Source organism: Marmota flaviventris, chromosome 2 (genome assembly GCF_047511675.1).
Source record: "Marmota flaviventris isolate mMarFla1 chromosome 2, mMarFla1.hap1, whole genome shotgun sequence".
NCBI lineage: Eukaryota > Metazoa > Chordata > Mammalia > Rodentia > Sciuridae > Marmota > Marmota flaviventris.
This window is the reverse complement of record NC_092499.1, coordinates 110,465,167-110,487,326: the sequence shown is the minus strand read 5'-3', so window position 1 is coordinate 110,487,326 and position 22,160 is coordinate 110,465,167. Positions and strand designations below refer to the sequence as shown.

The window sequence follows — 22,160 nt, the reverse complement described above, 5'->3', positions numbered from 1 at the left end:
GCAGTGGGCCAGCGTGCTTCATAAGAAAAGAACAGCATTTAATCATGGTAATTAAAGGCTATGTGCCTTCTAATCAACAGATGAAAGCATTCCCGTGAATTGTAACCATCTTTCTTATTTTCTTATCATTTTTTTTAGTCATCAGTGTTTTGTTAATTGTGTTATAGTCACCATGGACAAATTTATTTTCCTTGTGTGGGAATATTTTTAAGTTTCCCTGTGTCTTCATGATCTTTTACTTAGGAAAGTACATGCATTACCGTTTTAAAATTTCCCATCCCACAAATCCTTTATCCAGTATATCTTCCATTTTGCTTATATTTTAGCACCCAGAATCAGAAACTTGGTATATAACAGGTTTGGGGCAGAGATAGGCAGGAATCTGTATCCTAAACAGGTCTACATCAGGAGAACAATAGAGGTGAAGATTCAGCCTGGCGCAGGTGGTTGTACTCCTATAATCCCAGCTACTCAGGAGGCTGAGGCAGGAGGCTTACAAGTTCTAGGTCAATCTGGGTAATTTACTGACTCTCAAAAGAAAAATAATTGGGGAAATAGCTTAGTGATAGAACATTTTCCAGCAAATGTGCAAGACTCATTTCCCAGTACCAAAAGAAACAAAAAAGTTGAAGATTCATATCTAGATATGGTCTGGCCACATGATAAAGGCCTACTATATGTTTAGTAACTGAACGAAGATGAATAAACCAGAACCAACCATGCAACTGAAGTGGAGAGGAAGTCCCACAGGAGGAAAGGATGAATTAGCTGGGGCAATCATAAACAAAAGAGGACTAGGGTTGGGAGGTTAGGCAAATGTCAAGAAAACAGGACTCTAGATGTAGAAGTGAGAGTGCATATAGATAAAATATGGTAGAGTACTCTGATTTGACCGGAAGCTGTAAAATTGCCTTTATTGTTGTTCTTGGAGTAAGCTATTAGGAGCAATGGTTTTAAACAATAGCTTTGACATTTTTAGGTAGAGTAGGTTATGGTAAATTCCCTTCAGTTCACTGAGTGTTTGGAAAGAATGAACTATAATAAAAACCAACTACAATAATCTCTTTGCTTCTGGAGTGATCCTAAAGGAGTGGAGGAATTCATCGTGTCCTTGTTAAACACTTAATTCTACTTCACCCTGCCTGGAAAAAGTCTCAAGGACTCTAGGATTAAATTTCATATCCCAGCTTATTTTACTCTAGGCTGTCATGTCCTGGCTTTCTAGTAGCTATTCTGATTGACTGTTGGCTATTCTGTTATAAAGAAGATGCTAATCCTTAAATAAAGAAATGACAATAAGATCCTTATTGAAACTTCATAACTACAACAAAGCCTAGGCAAAAATCTCACTGGGCAGAGAAAACAAGTGAACTTGCTAAATATCAAATAGGCATGTCTTGTGATTATTTAAACACACCCCCCTCCCATTTTTAAGTACAGGGAAGGTATAGTAACTTATTCAGGGTCACACAGTAAACAGACCCAAACTTGGAATGTTTTCCCCACATTTTTGTACAGATTTTTTTTTTTTATTGGATTCAGGTACCTAAGTTCATCAGTCCCTTGCCTAATTATAAATCAATGGTGGGAGATAGTTGTAAAATTATTTAACTGGGGCAAAGTCTTGGAACTCTCCCTTTCCGTCCCTCCAGTGAAAAAGTCATATTTTCTATTCACGCAGTTTCTCTAAGTTTTGTGACATAGAGAGCTTTGTTACCCCTAGAACCATTTATGGGCTTTGTAGGTTTTGAAAGTAAATTGATTGTTGCCAAATGTGGTAGCAGACACCTGTAATCCCAGTGACTTAGGAGGCTGAGGAAGGAGGATTTTTACATTTGAGGCCACCCTTTACAAGACCATCTCAAAATAAAAAATAAAAAACTGGGACTGGAGTTGTTGCCTGACATGTATGAGGCCCTGGGTTCAATCCTCAGCACCACATATAAAATAAAACAAAAAATCCATTAACAACTAATAAAAAATTTAAAAGCTGGGAATGTAGCTCAGTGGTAAAATGCCTCTGGGTTCAATCTCCAGTTTAAAATAAAAAGGGAGGAAGAAAAAAATTTGGAAAAAACCTTTTGTTCTCCAGTTGAGTATGAAGTTTTCATAAAGGAAGAAAGAATAAAATAGAAAACTTGGTTAAAAAAAAAACAACAATACAAGTAAAAACTAGTTCCCTTTTTGCCATGTGTAAATTTTCCAGAGGTCTTTCTATTAGAGATATTATAAAGGGAAGAGCTATACCAGTAAGTTCAGGGAAAAAATTATATTAATTAGTATGAAGAGGCTGTCTCGAGGACTGAAGATTTCCACATTGCCATCTCTAATTATAGGCAGTGTGAATCATCTGAGAAAACTAAGAATTGAAACAAGGGAAAAAAAGTTCAGGCCAGGTTTTTCCCACTATTTTCTGTGTGATCCATGGTTAACTCTTTGCCCCTGCTGAGTGCCTCAGTTTCCTTATTTATATAATAGGAAATCTCCTCTGTTTCTTGAGTTTACAGACATACTGTTGTTTGTTTGTTTGTTCTTTGGGTTTTTTTTTTTTATGTTTGTTTTTTGTTTTTGTTTTTTGGTACCAGAAATTGAACCCAGGGTGCTTAACCACTGAGCCTCATCCCCAGCCCTTTTTATTTTTTATTTTGAGACGGGGTCTCCTTAAGTTGCTTAGGGCCTTGCTAAATTGCTGAGGCTGGCTTTGAACTTGTGATCCTCTTGCCTCAGCCTCCCAAGTCCCTGGGATTACAGGCATGCACCAGACCTGCTGGTGTTGAATGAGGTAATATCTATAAAGGTCTTGAATTCTTAAGGGGAAAATGCTTTGTAAACACAAGGCAGTATTGGTTTACATTGAATCTGAAGATCTCATTCCCTGTAAAAATGGAAGTATCCAGCCTGGCAATTCTGTAATCCCACTGACTTTTGAGGCTGAGGCAGGAGGATTCCAAGTTTGAAGCCAACCCCCTGCAAGTTGGTAAGACCCTCAGCAACTTAACAAATTTCCATCTCAAAATAGAAAATTAAAAAGGCTGGGATTGTAGCCCAGTGGTCAAGCACTTGCCTAGCATCATGCACAAGGTTCCATCTCCAGCATTGGGGAAAAAAAATAAAAAGAACAACAACAAAAAAAAAGATAATATTCACTCTTTTAGAGTTTTTTTTTTTTTTAAGATGAGAAATAATCATTTTGGTTTTGAGGAATTATTGATGGATTCTCCAGCAATAGTGAATTAATGTTTGCCAATCCTTTCTCTGGCTCAGTAGCTCAGAATTCCAGCTTTGGTGAACCCATTATATCTGTCATCTTGAGAGAGATGTTTATTTTTTTCAAAAGGTGCTAAATGTGCTCCCCTGAATATAATTATGCTAACTTGAATCTCCTTTGCGAGAATGAATACTTTACTTCCACAACTCTACAGCATTCTGTGCAGTTTGGAGGGCACATTTGGGCACAGGCAATTTAATATATGTGGTTTAAGAAAAATAAATAAATTGCCGTATCTGTATTTGTTCTATAAAATTGTGAAACAGGGCCAGGGGTGTACCTCAGTGGTAAAGTACTTGCCTAGTGTGCAAAGGTAAGTCAACTTGAAATTTTTTTTTTTTATATTGGTATTAGTTCTTCTTTATTTATTTATTTTATTTTTATTGGTTGTTCAAAACATTACAAAGCTCTTGACTTATCATATTTCATATATTAGATTCAAGTGGGTTATGAACTCCCATTTTTACCCCAAATACAAATTGCAGAATCACATCGGTTATACATCCACATTTTTACATAATGCCATATTAGTAACTGTTGTATTCCGCTACCTTTCCTATAACTTGAAATTATTATTCAGGGACCAGGCCAATTGGATCAGTTCATTTGTTGCTATCATAACTGGGTACATTTTATGAATCCTCAAAAGAAGTAGTGTTGTTGATGTTGGAGTACCCAGATAAAACAAGTAAGGAAGATTCAATTTGGTGGTCTACAGGAATGTTACTGAATCTCATCTCTCTTACCACCACCCCAAGATATATTTTGGACCATCTTCTACCACTTGTGTAGAGGATGAGACTCTTTTTTTTTTTTTTTTTTTGGGGCACCAGGGATTGAGCTCAGAGGCACTCGACCACTGAGCCACATTCCCAGCCCTATTTTGTATTTTATTTAGAGGCAGAGTCTCACTGGGTCTTACTAAGTTGTTTAACGCCTCGCTTTTGCTAAGGCTGGTTTTGAACTCCCTATCCTCCTGCCTCCGCCCCCTGAGCTCTCAGGTGTGTGCCACCACACCCAACCTGGGTGAGACTTTCTTATGAAGACAGATAGCATAAAGGATCAGGTAATAAGTTATTTTAGGCTTTGTGAGCTGTCTTTGTTGCATCTACCCAACTTTGCCCTTTTAACACAAAAACAGCCACAATCATATAGCTGAAGAAGCTATATTTATGAACACTGAAATTTGAGTTTTATGTAATTGTTGCATGTCATGAAATATACTATTCTTTTTAGATTTTTTTTATGGTTTCTGTAGTTTGCATAGTTTCTGGTTTCTGCTGTTTGTTGCCCCCTGCTCTAGCATAACAATGAATAAAACTCCTCTTTTTTTAATCACTCCATGAATATTTGCAGAATATAAAAATAAACTCAAGGAAGTAGATGCTACCCTTGTGGAACTTTAGTGAAAAGCTTTACTGAAAGAGCTGTATCTCTTTCTCACTCTGGACATTTGAGTGTAATATGCTGCTGTACTGTGAGCTTCATAAGGGCAAGAAGCATCTTTTATTAATTCTTATGTTATTTACATATCTCTTGATCCAAAACAGAAACTCAAGAAATTGGTTAAATTGATGAGATCTTAGCATGTAAACTCCTGGAGCCACATTTCACTGGCAGCAGTGTCACTATGTTTCAGCTTCTCTCTGTTACCCTCAGCCTTTTCATTTGCTTATTCCAGCAATTCTTGATTAATTGTGTTAGGGAAGCAGAATAGAGGTATGAATGACTAATCAAAGATATCAGAATGTAGTCTCCTAATTACTTCTACAAAGACTTGGTGTACAGGAAGTGACATTGGCATTTTCACTATTACTTTTGGACTTAGGGTATAGCCAGGAACTCCATGGTGAAAGCTCTGGAATTTAAGCCTCTTAAAGGTAGGAAGTATACGCAATTCTCAACAATATTATGGCTATGGTTTTGCAGATCTTGATACTTAACTGAGCTGTTGTAAATAGCTAGAGAATTATTTGGACACAATCACATTCAACCAGTTGACATTCATATCATTTTGCTCTCAAAAGTTACAGTTCAGCGAAAATAGCTCTCTTGTCCTTCTACTTTGCCTTAAAAAGAAGGGGAGTAACTTTAGAGAAGATATTTGCAGATATCTCTGTACATTTTGCCAAAAAGGAAAAAAGTTTAATTTATAAAAGTATTTTGGAAGTTCTAGAGAAAAATTAATGACTGAAAGTTTAGAAAAAAAATATATTTTTAAAGAAATTCCTGGGCTCAAATGATCCTCCTGCCTCAGCTCTCCATGTACCTAGGACTACAGGTACATCCTACTGTGCCCAGTGACTTAAGTATTATAAAGTTTTTATTAAAATTTCTCTGATTTGAAGATAATATGTGGGTCTGTTTAGCAAGTGAGAAAGAGATAAATTTCAAACAACTGATAGGCTTTTAGCTTTATTAATGAATTTGAGTGATAAGACACTAAAGAGGTAAAATTATTTAAACAAGTTGAATAACCTTCAACTTGAAACACCTTAATTATTGAAAAAATTATAAACAAATCAAGGATGATTAAAATATCAGAAAATAAGTTGCTGGTGCCTGGTGTGGTGATACATAACGTGTAATCCCAGTGACTCTGGAGGCTGAGGCAGGAAGATCACAAATTTCAGATCAGCCTGAGCAAGACACTAAGCAACTTAGTGAGACCCTATCTCAAAATAAAAAAACAAAAAGGGCTGGAGATGCGAAGTGGCAAAGTGCCCCTGGGTTCAATCCCCAGTAGCAAAAAGAAAGAAAAAAGGAAAGAAGTTGTTGGGGCCCATGATGTGCTATTTTGTCATATTTTCTATATTGAAGTTCTGTGACTATGGCGCTTTGGTAACAAGTGACTCTTTGGGCCACTAATTTGAGTTTGGGGCTTTGGTTCAAAACATAAGAACACTGTATTTCTGGTCATTTGGCTGTTAGGTTAACATAACAGATAACTAGACCACCCACCAGTTGTCATAGATCATATCTACCTACAAGTTTATAATTGTCTTATTTAATGCTAGGATCTGTGACAGTGCTTTCTAAGGAAAGTAACTGTTAAACAAAGCAGGGTCGCATGTGAAGCAAGGATCTAAAGTTAGCATATAAGGTGAAAATTACACTTAAAGTTAGTCTTGAAGCTGGGCACAATGGCACATGCCTGTAATCCCAGCTATTTGGGAGGCTGAGGCAGTAGAATCTCTTGTGCCCGTGAGTTTGAGACCAGCCTGTGCAACATAATGAGACCCTGCCTCAAATGGGGGTGGGGGAAGGTTAACCTTAAAATCCTTTAAATCTCCCACAGATTATAGCCTAACTGGATATGTATATATGATCACATTCTGTAATTATGTACTGTACAATATGGATAGGTAATACATCAATGTATTGTGAATAAATTGTGTACTTTGCATAGTGGTACAAAGCTTATATAAACAAGGGAACATATGCATGATAACTAATGGTAGTGTTTTATGTATTTTTTTCCAAATTATATGAAATTTGGGTAAATAAATTTGGTCTTATTCTATACTACATCAAACTTTTCATTTTTTAAAATTTAAAAAAATTCTTACAAAAAACTTGACCTAAATTCTTTCTAAAACCATGTTACAGTTTAATTCTTTGTTTTCTCCCAAATAGCTCCTTACTGGCAGAACCTGGTGTCAAATCTTATTTTCTCCTGCCTCCCTAGGAGGAGCACCCAGTGTAGTACTTTCCATGTAGTGAGTGCTTAGGAAATGGCTTAAAGAGGAGGTGAGTGAGCAGCTAGCTATGTGTTTATGTCTTAGTCACCACTATTTTGATTACAAATAATAGAAGCTATTCAAATTAACTTGTACTCAAAAGGAGGATTTACTGGAAGAATGTAGGGACTTGTCACCAAACCAAGGAAAGAAATATACAGCCCTCACTAGGAATTGGACAAAGCACTTGGGAAACCTCTAGAGACCAAGAGAACTTCTCAGTATTCCTAACTCTTCTTTATCTGACTTTCCTTTTGCTTGGGGCCATAAAGTCTCTTGCCTGTGCTTCTGTTTACCTGCATCATTTTTTTTTTTTTTTTTTTTATCACGAGCCTTCTCTTCTTCTCCTGTCATTGGTGGACCAGAGCCTCCCTTGTACCCCTTCTCCTCAATTTAAGCACCTCCAGAGATTGACGAGTCCTACTGTCCCTATTGGAGGTTCCCAAGAAAGAAACTGACTGATTTCAGTTTGAGTTAGCTTTGCAGACCTAGTTCAGAAAGTTTATTCCAGGGGTCCCAATCATGTAGGCCCCGCTACTCAGCAGAGAGCAGATTCTCTTAAGAATGGGGCTTTAAGAACTGGGAGAAAGGGGTGGACAGTAGGACATGAGAAAGGTGAGCTCAAACATACTTTACTTTTCTCTTTATGTAACACTTGGTTAAAAAAAAGAGACAATCTCAAGAAAACATCTTGAGATTCTCTAAGTAGGGAATAGAGCCTATTAAAATAACTCTCCTCACTCTGGCCTAGGAAAGTGAGGATTCTCAGAAACAGAACTGCCCCTTTTACAATGAATGGGTAGCCTCTCTCATTCTTTGAAGATGATGATGATGATATTATGTCCATATACAACTAAATATATATTGTATATGTGTATATACATATATATTGTGTCCATCTACAACTATGTGTATATGTGTATATATATATAAATATAAAGAAATTTAAACAAGAACACAGAAAAATCCTCTTTATGTTATCATTCCCTGCACATTTAAAATTGACTGAATTTGATTTACTCTATGTGTGTGTTTTAGAATTTTGAGGGAAGCATTATGCATTCCAAATAAAAAATTCAAATACTGTGTCATTGATTTATATTTCTTATAACTTTTTCTATTGTCGTTCTTGTTCTATGAATATCTACCATATGCTTGGACCTGTGCTAGATGCTAACATACAAATATAATTAATACACAGTAGTCACTACCTTCAGATAGCCTTCATTAATAGGGAAGACAGATACATAGACATAGAAAGGGTAATGGGAGTGGGACTGGAGTGTTAGTGCAGCAGGGGAATCTTCTTCTTCCTCCACCATACCAATTTAAGCTCATATTAACAGCATAGTCTAGCAATATTCCAGTTCCCAGGAAGCTTGTGAATAAGATCATTTTAAAACATTTTCATCATAGAATAGAATAATCTTGATTCCTTAATTCTGAATCTAGCTGTTTTTGTTATTAAACCAACATTTTGAGTAAACTCACGAAGAACTGGTTCATATTATAGAGAGGTATTTTTCTGTCAGAGAAATGAAAGGAATTCTATTTGTTCTTTTTTAAGAAAATATTTAGTTTTTAATTGTAGTTGGACACAATACCTTTATTTTATTTATTTATTTTCATGTGGTGCTGAGGATTGAACCCCAGGGCCTAACAAGTGCTAGGTGAGTGCTCTACCACTGAGCCCCAACCCCAGCCCTCTATATCTTCTTTTTAAAGAAACAAACACAATGTATTATCTCTTATCTTTGTTATATTCATTATTTTTATATGTATATACATATATATACACACACATATATATTATGTCCATCTACAACTATATATATATGTTTCAAAAATTATGCTTTTGTTTTTCCCTTTCCCTAATTCCTATGCAGTATCATTTGGTTTATCTATTTCTGTTTTCTTGTTGAATGTACATGTTAACGTTGTCTTTCCTGATGATACTTCCTCATGTATTTATAATGCCCTGATTTCTCACAGACAATGATGAGATCAAAAGAGAAAGAGTTCAATTTTCTTTTTGTGGTGCTGGGAATTAAACCCACAGTCTTGTGTGTGCTGGGCAAGTGCTATACCACTGAATTACATCCCTAGCCAAGAGTTTAATTTTGGAGAAAAAAATTATCCTGATTTTTTTTAACTTAAAAAAAAAACAACTATATACATAATGCAAAAGAAGGAGCTTACCAAAGTCATTTTGTCTTTCACAGTGTTCTCCAGCCTGCCTTTAGAAGATAGTCATCACCAAAATATACTTATGTTTTATATTGAAATATTAATATAATTTTTTATATCCAGGTATTAATACAAGTATAGGACTTATTTGAATTTGCTTTACAATTCAATAATTTGATTAATTACTTTTTGTGGTATGGGAATTGAACCCTGAGCCTTGAAAATGTTAGGCAAGCACTTTGCTACTGTGCTACATGCTAACCCTCCACCCCTTTTGTTTTACTTTGAGTCAGGCAGAGTCTTGCAAAGTTGCCCAGGCTGGCCTCAGAAAACTTCTTATCTTTTTGCCTAAGTCTCTCAAGTAACTGGGTTACAGACATGAGTTACTGTGCGCAACTGTAATTTGGTTTCATAAAAAGAATAAAATGCTAATTATTAGGCAGTAATATGATCAAACCAAAAACTTCAACATGGTTCTATTTCAGTTCTCAGTCTAATGTGCATTTAAAAATATCTCTACTTAGAGTAGGTATTTTCATAGTGCATTATGGAATCTTTTTAGGTAACAGCTTGGATGATAAAGAAGCCATTATCCTTGATGTGTGTTTAACTCAAGTTAAATTTATGGCAGAAGAAATTAGTTATAGTGTGAACACCTCACTTCCTATTCTGTGTACCTCGATATGCATGTGAACCATATGTGCAGCAGGGCTTATAAGAATGTTATTGATAGATGAAAAGGCTGTTTCATTGTAGGGGAAATATATAAGATAACATGGGTAGTAAATGTACATAATCTTGCAGTTTTGATTTAGAAAAGATTTAACCTGTGATTAAACAGCTCCTGTGTAGTTGACTGATTTAGGTGGGAAACCTCATTTTTGTGTTACTTACAGAGCAGATGAGAGATTGTAAAGCCACCTTAGTTTTTTGTTTTGTTTTATTTAGGGGGGCTGTACCAGGGATTGAACTCAGGGGCACTCAACCACTGACCCACATTCCCAGCCCAATTTTGTATTTTATTTAGAGACAGGATCTCACTGTATTGCTTAGTGCCTCGCTTTTTACAGAGGCTGGCTTTGAACTTGCAATCCTCCTGCCTCAGCCTCCCGAGCTGCTGGGGTTATAGGCGTGCGCCACCACACCGAACACCATCTTAGTTTTTGATATACTATAGATCAAAGAATTCATGCCTATCTACCCCATCCAACTCTCCCACATCCATTCCCATTCCTTCATAATTACTTATAGGAAATAACCTTGTCTATTATATGTTTAGTTTTTGTTGCATTTAAAGCTTTTTTTTTCTTTTTGTTTTTTGTTTTTTTTTTTAGTTATAGTTGGACACAATACCTTTATTTTATTTATTTTTAGGTGGTGCTAAGGATTGAACCCAGCGTCTCACACGTGCTAGGCGAGTGCTCTTCCACAGAGCCACAACTTCAGCCCTAGGCAGGAGTTTTGACTGGCACTGTTGTTATAAATTATAGACATTACTCAAAATACTTTTGTGAATTCCTAGTAAACATAGGAACTTCTGGCAAGAGATGCCTAGATTTGGTACTAAAGATTGTTGAAAACAAGATCATTTGTCTCATTTAACTGATCCTTAAGCACTGGCTGCAAGTCTAGAAAATCATGCCAATATTATATTTCTAAGGAGGCATGACTTTTAACTTTGTACTTTAGGAAGAGGATTTTGTGCCCAGATATGCAATTTAGCCAATTTAAAGGAATAAAATGTTTATTAATTAAGATTAGATTTGGCTGTTTAAAAAAATTCAAATAGGTGTAACTCAGTCAAGGTAGAGATTGATTTTTCTTTTATTTAAGAAAAATCCAGAAGCAAGGGAAGTCCAACATTGGCATGGCTATTCCACAGGAATGAAGGACTCTTCTATTTTTTCTCTATCCATTCTTGGAGCTGTCTTACATTCTCTAGGTGTAATGACTTGAGAACCTTCAAAGAATATCTCCCATTTGAGTAAGCTCCCTTGAAAGAACTGTTCTAGAATGACCCCACCCAGTGATTACTGTTTCCATGATTGTCAAGTGAGACTAGAAAGTTTTAACTGAGTAAGTTGTTTTTTGCAACAGTCAGAAGTTCTGTTATTAAATAGGAACAAGGGGGAATGGATATTGGGCAGGCTCCCGACAGAGTGTACCACAGCTAGCTTTGAAGAATGTAATATTGTATTAGGAAAATACAATTGTGGTGGCATCAAAAAATATTAAATAGGACATAAAAGGTTTCCTAACTCCATCTACTGTGTATCTGATAGTAAAAGCAATAAATCTCTAGGGTAGTGTTTTGTATTGGATTTCTTAGCAGGACTCATTGGAAACAGCTGTTAGATTTTGTGTATTTTAAATAAACTGAAAAAAAATGACTTCTTCAGAACGGCAGGGGGGAAAAGACACTTCAAATTACTCCTGTTTCCTTATTGGAGAGACAGGGAAAATGAAAACAACCACTGAAGTTAGCTGGAGCAGATTATACCATATTAGATGATACAATCCAGGAATGAATATACTGAAAGAAAATGTTAATGTTTAGTATTTAAGTGGAACAAGACAGACTAATGCAGTACATGAAATAGTTAAATATTGCTGTATAGGCCTATTTAACTATAGCAATAAATCACTAACTCCAGATATATAAGACCTTCCCTGTAGAGTAGGATATATTAGATGTATATTACTCTGCCCGTATTTCACCCCTACAAATAAGATGAGAATGGGAAGATGGAGTTTTGTTGTCTAAAACGCTTGGAAGTAGAAGCTAACAATAATTAATGTCATATATGACTGTGGACTGGTTTACATAAATATGTGAGATAGAAATATTTCTGCTCTGTGAAACCGGATAATTTTTTTTATGTTCTATAGTTTCATAAATATGCACTGTTATCATAATGCCAGTAACATATGTTTATTGTATGCCTCATATTTCCAGTACACTTTAAGGGGGGAATTCATTCTCAAGTTGCCACTTTGGTAAGAAAGCCTAGGTTTTGGCATCTTGTAACTGTGAATTTCAAATCTTGGGAAAACCAAACCTGGTTTTGGTTTTTGTTTTCCTCTTCTTTTTCCCTTCATAATTGCTTATCAGCAACCAAATGCTAAGTGTCTGTTGACTTTTCTCCAGCTGATAGAAAACAGAGCACTACAGAGACTCCCTGTGAGAAAAGAGCCAGTTGTGCTGGCCTGGGGCCAGGCTGTACCCTCTCTGACTTCACCCCTTCAATCTGAGTTCTCCATGGGGCAGCAGTTGCAAACAGCTCCATGTGGCTTTGGCAGGAAGCATAAGGAGTGCTAATGAAACTAGCTAATGCAACAAGGTCAATTAGCCTGGTCTTTGAGCTCAGCGAGCCTTCCTTTGAACCTTTTATGATATTGCATTTTCAGGCATCCTTTGGGAAGAATAGTTTACACTCTGTTCCAATAAGGGATCAAGGACCATTCTCTGTTTTATGTAGCAGTGGAAATGCCTTTGGCACTCTGGTATTAAATAATTGCTTATTTGAACATATTGTGCAATGACTTAGCCTTTCCTACACATTATTAGTTTCCATTGAAGCTATTGTGCTCACTTTAACTTTTCCAGTAGGGACTGTGAAAGGAAATGGAAATTTTACAAATTGAACTTTATTTATATCTTATTCACTGTTAAAGCAATTGTCTCATTCTTTGTTTTTTGTGTCTCCCATTCTATATCTCATTTCCCCTCTGCTTTCAGGTGAAGGTCTCCCACAAGTGTACTACTTTGGACCATGTGGGAAATACAATGCCATGGTGCTAGAGCTTCTTGGCCCTAGCTTGGAGGATTTGTTTGACCTCTGTGACCGGACATTTACTTTGAAGACGGTGTTAATGATAGCCATCCAGTTGGTAAGTTGTCATTGCCATTCCAAAAGGCCACTCCCCCGGCCATATCCTTATGGGCCTTTTGGTTATTAATTAGCTGTGAATTGGTTTTTATAAGCTAATGGCATTCTAGGAAGTTGGCTGGGGCAAAAAGTGTTAACTCAAAGAAGTCACACTGAATCTGCAGTTTGCTGTATTTTAAGAATTTGTACCTTGGAGCAAAACCCTGCCCTAAACTGAAGTAATAGTATATAATTTAGATTAGAAAGAAAGAGGATACTTAGATATAGTTGTAGTGTAAAGTAATTTCTTTAGTGTTTTATTTATAAATTTTAAAGGTTTTGTCATGTACTCTTCTTTCACTGTAGCATTTTAGAAGAGATTGAGGGTGTAACCCCCTGCACTAACCTTCATTCAGAGTTGTGTAACCAAGAATTTGCCTTAGTTCTCTCCTATTACACACTTTAAACTGGCCAAAAGGCAGCTCTTGCAGCTTCTCCCAAATTATATACTGATACCAGCTTAACAAACATTGCAACCGTTCATTTGAAAAGCTTGACAGGCCTTAAGAGAAAGGATACAGATGCATCTTTATTCATTTGAAATGCTAATGGTCTTACCCATCCAGTAAAAAATCGGAAGTATTAGAAAATTGATGGGCTGTGGTTGTAGTCGAGTGGAAGGATGCTTGCCTAGCATACATATGTGAGTTCCTGGGTTTAATCCCCAGGACTGAAAAAAAGAAAAGAAAAATTGACTTTGACATCTGACTCTAAATGTCTAAGCTTCCTTTTCTATATTAAGTAAGTAGAAAAACTTGGTATATAAAAATATTGAATGAAATTTGAAATAATGTTGCAATTATTATTTGGTTATATTTACTTTTTTGTTTTTTCAGTTGTAGATGGACACAATACCTTTATTTATTTATTTTTTATATGATGCTGAGGATCGACCCCAGTACCTCACACATGCTAGGCAAGCTCTCCACCACTGAGCCACAACCCCAGCCCCAGGTTATATTTACTTTTAAATAAAAGTTGTGTCCCTGCTACTGACTAGCTTTCTGATGTCAGGCCAGTGTTAATTTCTCTAGACCTCACTTTCCTTGTTTCTACAACAGTGAGAGCTGGATGGGGAACTATTGTCCAATTGAGGATAGGAGATGTGGTCAGTAGGTAGATGTGTCACTGGACCTGTCTCAGAGGCTCCTAGTTGTCTGACATCCTACCTTGGGAATACTTCTTTCCTTTTAGTTAATCCCAGTCATCTTTTGGAAAATGTGACATTATGAGGTAAATCATTTTAGCCAACTGTACTATCTTCCTGTTTATAATCTTGACAGTTGTTATTTATTTGTGAAAGAAAGTAGTTTTTTGCTTTACAAGTCAGGAAAGTAGATGGTAAAGAAGAGATGTTTTATTTTTATTTCAGTAAAAATTTATGTTGAGGGCTAGGGATGTGCTCAGTGATAAAGTGCTTGCTTTGCATGCAAGAGGCCCTAGGTTCAATGTCTAGTGCTGAAAAAAAACCCAACAAACAAAAAAAAAACATTATGCTGAGCCAGGCGCAGTGTGTGCACCTGTAGTACCAGATACTTGGGTGAGGAAAGATAAGAGGATTGCTTCAGCCAGGAAGTTCAAGACCCTGTCTCCAAAAAAAAGGGGAAAATGAAACAAAAAAATCCAAAAACCTTATGCTGGCAAGAGAAAATATTTTCATGTTTTAATTGCAATATACTTATTTAAAGTATTTCCATCTTTTTTTTTTTTCCTTTTTTCTCTTTTAGCTATCTCGAATGGAATATGTGCACTCAAAGAATCTCATTTACCGAGATGTCAAGCCAGAGAACTTTCTGATTGGCCGACAAGGCAATAAGAAAGAGCATGTTATACACATTATAGACTTTGGACTGGCCAAGGAATACATTGACCCTGAAACCAAAAAACACATACCTTATAGGGAGCATAAAAGTTTAACTGGAACTGCAAGATATATGTCTATCAACACGCATCTTGGCAAAGGTGTGTTTATTTTCTGCTCCATGAAAGGGGCAGGTCATTAGAACAACTTTCTATACCATTAACAATTTATCCCCATTGTTCATTACAACTTGTGGTACTTATCACAAGGTAAGTGATTTTTATGTTTGAGAAATTGAAATGATAGTTGGGCGTGGTGGCACATGCCTGTAACCCTCCTGCTAAGGCAGGAGGATCTCAAGTTCCAGGCCAGCCTTGGCAACTTAGTGAGATCCTGTCTCAAAATAAAGAGTAGAAAGGGCTGGGGATAAAGCTTAGAGACAGAGCATCCCTGGGTTCAATCCCCAGTACCCACCCCAAAAGAAAAGAAATTGAAATGGTAAAGTAATGACTTTCCTGAGTATCTAGTAATGAGTTTGGTACTTACAGACCTATGAACTCCTATATGACCATCCTGAAAAGGACCAAGCTGATGTTTGCATTAAGGAAGCATGCTTCACTAAAACAAGGATTAGACTTCTGTTCACTGCATAATTCTTTAAAGAAGAGATTCTGTCTTATACATTGGAAAATATATTTGGTGGGGCTGGGATTGTGGTTCGGCGGTAGAGCACTTGCCTAACGTGTGAGGCACTGGGTTCCATACTCAGCACTACATAAAAATAAATACATAAAATAAAGGCATTGTGTCCATTCATAACTAAATATATATATATATTTGGTTTACCATGAGTCTTGTATTTTATTGGCAATTAATAATCTGTATAGGGGCTAAGGTTGTGGCACAGAGGTAGAGAGAGCACTTGCCTAGCATGAATGAGGCACTGGGTTCGATCCTCAGCACCACATAAAAATAAAATAAAGGTATTGTGTCCACCTACAACTAAAAAATAAAAAACTGTATAAATTTTACTAAAATCTTTAATCAAAACAGAAGACTTCCTTATTAATTCGAGGAACTAGCTGGAAAGAGTATGTGCAAGAGAAGCCTAAGGAACAGTGGGAAGGCCAAGCTGGCAGAGCCCTGGACCTCATGCTACCTTCTCTAGAAAAGCTTCCGTTTTTATTTGTTTTATAAATCAGGCTTTCTTGAAAATTTCTACTTGGAGAAAAGATTCCTAGGTGATTAAAAAAATATGTTTGAAAATCAAATCCTAGAGTATAGACATGTAAACAGAATATTATCAGGTTCATATTCCCTGACTCAGCTAATTATATAAGGCTTGTAAATATTAATGAACTGCTACACACTAATAGGTTATTTTGAAGACTAATGTATCAATTCACTAAGTTGCCTTATTAAGTAAACTACATATGTATTCAAATGAGAATTCTGTTGATAGTGAAGAATAAAATGACATTACACAGTAGTGTGAGACAGCTTGAATTAAAATCATGAATGTTATCAGGAAATTTTTTTAAGTTACCATATGGAAATCCTCACTTTACTGAATGTAATACTTTAAAATTAAACTAGAAGGTCCTGTGCTTATCAGTGTCATTTCAGACAAGTTACTTAATCTTCCTAACACTTATTGGTAAAATGAGAGTAATACTTCAGCAGGATGTTTTGAGGGTTAAAAATGGATAATATATGTGAAAGCACCATGCCTGTTTTAGTTTGTTTTCTATTGCTAGAACAGAATACTTGAAACTGGGTAATTTATAAGAAAATAGGTTTATATAGCTCATGATTCTAAAAGCAGGAAAATTCACAATCAATTGATTCCATTTGGCTTGGATCTCATGCTTCATAACATGATAATAGCCACCTTCCCACAGATTAAGACAACCTAATTTGTATTATTGGATGGTTGAGATTAGCGTGAGAACACTGGGTTGCATTATCTCTTTCATTCAACAAAATATATGTAACCTAAAATCACGAAGGTAATATAGGTAAACCAAGTGCATGTTTCTGATTGGTAAAAAGCAGGCCTTTGTGGGGTTGAAGAGTGTTTTTGTTTTCCAACTATAACTCCAGATAGGATCCAAAGAGGAGTTTTGCAATCTCTTCCCTGATTTTTAGGGAGGACTCCTTTACCCTTTTTTGTTAGACTCTTAAAGTGCTGAGAATGAAGAATTTTGTGTCCTACTGGTTTCACTGGTATTGAAATCTTTTTTCTTTGAAAATAAAATATCCTCCATGAAAAAATGAGGGCCTGTGGAAATAATGAACACAAGTGTGAAGTGTTCAAAGAAATATGGAACTGTTTTTTACTTTTATTGAAAAGATTTATTTATCATGACTATTTTAGAGTGGTAGAGCTGGAAAATGATTTTTCCATACTACCTACACTTTAATTTCATATGAGGAAACTGAAGCCCCATATTGGTGACTTGGCCATGCTTAATTTCAGTTTCACTGGATTAAATTAAAAATGATGAACCAAGAAATGATGAACCAAGACCTAGGTCATGGACCTAACTTAGGAACCATTGTTTTTCCTATTATCTCATATTCCACAGCTATTTTCCCCACAGTTCTCAGGACTTAAAAGTGTCATTATTATTTGAGTAAGTTTGAAATGTTTTTAATTTCATTTTATAATTGGCTTTGCCATGAGAGAAATTTTTTTTTTCTATGGGCCTGTATAATGCTGAAAATGTGGAGAGTTTTGCCCTCTAGTGCTCAACTAGCTTAAATTCTACCATTTGTGTGGTAAGGTTTTTTCCTTCCTTCCTTCCTTCTTCCCTCCCTTCCTTCCTTCCTTCCTTCCTTCCTTCCTAATTTTTGTTACAGGAAGTGGATATAAAAAGGGAGAGGCGGTTATGTAGGTGTGATGCAGTATGAGAAACTGCAGAGTGTGTTTCCTTCTCTGCCCTACTTTGTGGGAGGCTTCAACTCACCCTTTGTTTTCTTGCTGGTTTTCATTTGTCTTTCTGTTCTGTTGCACTGTTTTTTTGTATAATTGCTTTGTTTTCAATCATATGTAATATTTTGTCCAAACTTCAGACAAGCTGTGTAGACAAAAGTGTCTGATGTTCTTGCTATTTTATTTCATCCTTTTTAAGATCATTTCAGAGGATATATACCAGCTCAGTATTATTTATTTCTCTGTCAGGATGCCTCCTTTTTTCTTCTCTTTTTGTTCTGGGGATTGAATCCAGGGCTTCACTAAGGTGGTCCTCAATCACTGAGCTGTATCCTCAGCCATTGCTTTCTCTTTTTTCCATTAATGACCACAGAAAATTATCTTTTCTTCATCTGCCTGTAGAGTACTGTTCATTCTTTCTCATGCAAATTTCCCATAATTCTAAACACATTGCATTTCTCTATCTGGAGTTAACTGGATGGCTTTTCTTGACTGTATGGCAATCTTCAGTTTTACTTTCTGCACACAAAACAAAGCCCTACAATCAAATCTTAGCCCACATCAAGGTAGCCTTTTGGCTGGGGATACAGCTCAGTTGTTACAGTGCCTCTCTCCAATGCTGGTTTCAATCCCGAGCATTATAAAAAAATTAAAATAAAATAAAGGTAGTCTCTTAAGTCTTCTGTAATTTCTTTTGAGAAAGCCCTTAACTTTATTCCGAAAAACAGACACATAAAATGTTTGCAATGAACCATAATTGGCAAATAAGAAATGGAGACATGTACTATTCAGTCAGACAGCTAAAGAATGTACAAGAAGCTTTCTGAAATGAAGCTCCATTTTAAAACAATCTTCTCAATTAATTCAAAGAAAAACACAGCAACTTGTTTTAGTTAAGCTCCAAGAATGCCCACACTCTGTTTTATGTTCTCATAGAGGACACCTGACTAATGAACTTCAAATTTTTAAGGTGGTTACGGGACATGGTACAAATATAATAGGAACTAAGAAGTGGTTTGCTTACATGAAAATGAATTTTAAGTGTTAATTTTAGTGGTGAATAAAAAGTGCTAAGCATGTATGCCAGGCATTCTACAGCTTGTGTCTTTGCAGGCCTAGCCAGAATGGACTATTTTAACAGCTTCAGCTGCTTAATCTGCTGCTCACTTTCCCTGTTGGTAACGAAAGGGTAATTGTAACCCATATACTGGAAATAGCATTTTATTTAAATTATCTTCACTTTCAGGCAGGTGACGGCATTGAGTGAGGGGTGGGTTGCTCACTATTGAGTGATTGGGGCTTGGTTTTAATTTAAGATTTGCTCTTTTTATGTGCTGTCTACTTGCCAACAGATCTAGACAAAGGAAGTACACATTGTCTTTTGGTTTTAAATACTATTTCTGGTTTAGATGTACAAAGAATTAGTAAAAACCTTTTCAGAGCAGAAGGGTTTCTGAAGGGATTACTTGCTTTTGAACCTCTTTCTGCTTTAATAACTGCAAACATAATGTGTGATCTGTCTTCCCTTTTAGAGCAAAGCCGTCGAGATGATTTGGAAGCCCTAGGCCATATGTTCATGTATTTCCTTCGAGGCAGCCTACCCTGGCAAGGACTCAAGGTATCCTTGAAAGTGTTCATTGGAGGGCTTTGTCTCTATGCAGTTGTTAAAGAAGGTGCTGCTGGCTTGATGCCTCTAAGAAACACGAAAGGAAAGAATGGCTATAGAAATGAGGAGCAGGGATTAGTTAAATTAGTCTACATTGTAAATTCCCACCTGGGTTTTAGGAGCTGTTTCTGTTCACATTTGATTTTTTTTCTCATCTTAATCCATCCTTCTTTATATTTCAGTTCTCCATAATCTTTTTTCTCATTCCCTCTTAGCCTTGACATAAGTGCTGCTTTTCTCTCTGTGTTGGTATCCCTCCTTCACTACCATCATGTAGCAGGAGGAATGTTCCTAGTGTGTCAGGGAATTTCTGGAACAAATTGATGACAGCAGCTGCTACACATTTTACCAGAAAGACTAGCAGGGGATGCCATTAAGGGGGACTGGAAAATATTTGCTTATCCTGTGTAGGCTAAGAACCCACCTGTACTGAAATGAAAATCTAGGCTCAGCATTGCTGTTCAAGTGTATTATTGAATAAATACCTTTTTGGACAATGGCCATTCCTTGCAAAACATGTCGAGTTTAAGTAGACTTCCATAAGAAGGGATCAGTAGAGTAAGTATGTTTCAGAGTTAATTATTCATTTATGCAATTCTAAGCATTATGATTACTCTGTGCTTCTGGCTATTAGACTAGGAAATGGTGAGCAAGCCATCTTAAATCCTTTTAGGTACCTGAATGTCACACATATTTTTAGTTGTAATTTCTTTGATCATGTTAGTATGGAAAGAAAATCAATAGCCAGAAGGGAAGAATGATTCGTTTTGCACTGTAGAAAGTAAGTATCCTTCATGTTTAAGAATATTTTAGGTTTTTTTGTGCTTAATTTTCTCCCCTGAAAGCTCATCTATGGTCTTTTCCTACTCATACCCATCTTCTCACTAATATTGACAGCTTTCAAATAGTTATAAATCCTACTTGCTCATCATGTAGCCAAATAGTACATTAGTGAACAATATTATTAATTGTTTGAAATGCTCTCATGGCCCATGAATCATTTTATAGTGATAGTGGTAGATTTAAAATCTTTCCAATTTACTTTATATCATTGTGGCTTAAATTTGGGTGCAGCAGGCTAGATAGAGCCTGATGAGAATCCCTTAAGAGTTCATTGTTGGTCCAAGATCCATAAGTTCTTTGTCTAGTCCTGAGCATATAAGACTTCAGCTACTTTGAGCCACGAATGTACTCAAATTGACTATTAGCCAAGCCTATACCATAGGTAACTTTTTTTTACTAATGAAGCACATTATTGAAAAGCATTTTTTCATAAGCACTTTTTTTCTCTTCAACTTCTTAATATATGTAATGAAACTGTTTCCCCCACTTGGATTAGGCAATACTTTCAATCTTATATAGAGCTGATATAAGAGGGAGAAGGCTGAATCACTGTTGAACTCTAGTGGCCTGGGAGATTACTAAACTGCTATAGTTTTGAAAATATTGCCACAGTGTTTTGTTTTCTTATCCTAGCTGTTCATCTCATCACATTTAATAATGTTTATTTGAGACTATTAAATATATCTGCAAGGAAAACTTCCCAGAATCCAGCAGATGTTAGCACATACCTAAATATACCATCTCTATTATATTTCTTATTTGTTAGTATTAGAGAGGAAATAAAATTGGGATTGAGTGACAAATCCTGCCAACTTGAGTAAAACAGTCATTGTGTCTGAAAACATATCAAACCTCTCATAACTACCAGCTCTTTCCAGGTAATTTTTTTTCTTTAATTTCCACAGGCTGATACATTAAAAGAAAGATATCAAAAAATTGGTGACACCAAAAGGAATACTCCCATTGAAGCTCTCTGTGAGAACTTTCCAGGTAGTATACTAAAAAGATTCTCCAACCAGTATGGCTTGACACTTTAAGGAGGTAGATTCCTTACTTGGTATCTGTATCTAAAGGGTGCATTTGGCATTTCCTTTCATTGTTATTCAGACTGGGGATTATCACTTTTATTTGGTTCATTAAGAAAATACTAGTGTAGGTATCTGCAGATACCCCTATGTGGCCCAGAGCTTAGCCCCATGGGAAGTGTCAGCTAATGAGTATGGCCTTTCACTTCTTTCCTAACAGAAGAGATGGCAACCTACCTTCGATATGTCAGGCGATTAGATTTCTTTGAAAAACCTGATTATGAGTATTTACGGACCCTTTTCACAGACCTCTTCGAAAGGAAAGGCTACACCTTTGACTATGCCTATGACTGGGTTGGGAGGCCTATTGTGAGTATCATCTTTTTTATTGTATCACTTTCTTTCTTACAACCACACTGCCCCCCACTCATTTATTTTCCAGTCTTTTTGCTTAAATCCTTGCAGGGGGGAAAAGTCTTTTGATTTTAGACTTTGCATGTACCAACCTTTTCAGGATGATGCCATAGGTTGCTTTCACTGAAGTTAGGAAGCAGAAATTATACATTTTTAAGACTATAACTTGTATATCCTGAAATATTTTAGAATTTAAGCCAGATTTTTTAGAGTTTTCATTGAATGATTCAGAAGCTGACACTACATATGCTGATCTGGTACCTGGCTTCTGTAGGCATAGAACCCAGCACCATAATAAACTTTTGGATTTGCTTTTCTGGCCAAAGCTCCACAGGTCCCGAGAGTGTGCTAA

The 22,160-nt window shown here is 36.2% G+C and overlaps 1 protein-coding gene and 1 non-coding gene across 9 annotated transcripts in view; one reads left to right on the top strand and one right to left on the bottom strand.

Annotated features, from left to right (window-relative positions):
* Csnk1g1 (casein kinase 1 gamma 1) overlaps positions 1–22,160 on the top strand; it is a 146,847-nt gene that overhangs the window by 88,733 nt on the left and 35,954 nt on the right. For 6 of the 8 annotated variants that reach the window (XM_071608375.1, XM_071608377.1, XM_071608379.1 and 3 more), the window contains 5 exons: positions 12,935–13,086; positions 14,852–15,086; positions 19,393–19,478; positions 21,275–21,359; positions 21,615–21,763. In XM_071608375.1, the coding sequence (XP_071464476.1) occupies positions 12,935–13,086; positions 14,852–15,086; positions 19,393–19,478; positions 21,275–21,359; positions 21,615–21,763 (707 nt within the window). The remainder of the gene's footprint in view (positions 1–12,934; positions 13,087–14,851; positions 15,087–19,392; positions 19,479–21,274; positions 21,360–21,614; positions 21,764–22,160) is intronic. The other 2 variants (XM_071608380.1, XM_071608378.1) reach the window with 1 other exon arrangement.
* LOC114085103 (small nucleolar RNA SNORA26) lies at positions 17,015–17,130 on the bottom strand. The gene has a single exon (XR_003581397.1). It is a non-coding gene; the product is annotated as a small nucleolar RNA SNORA26 (small nucleolar RNA).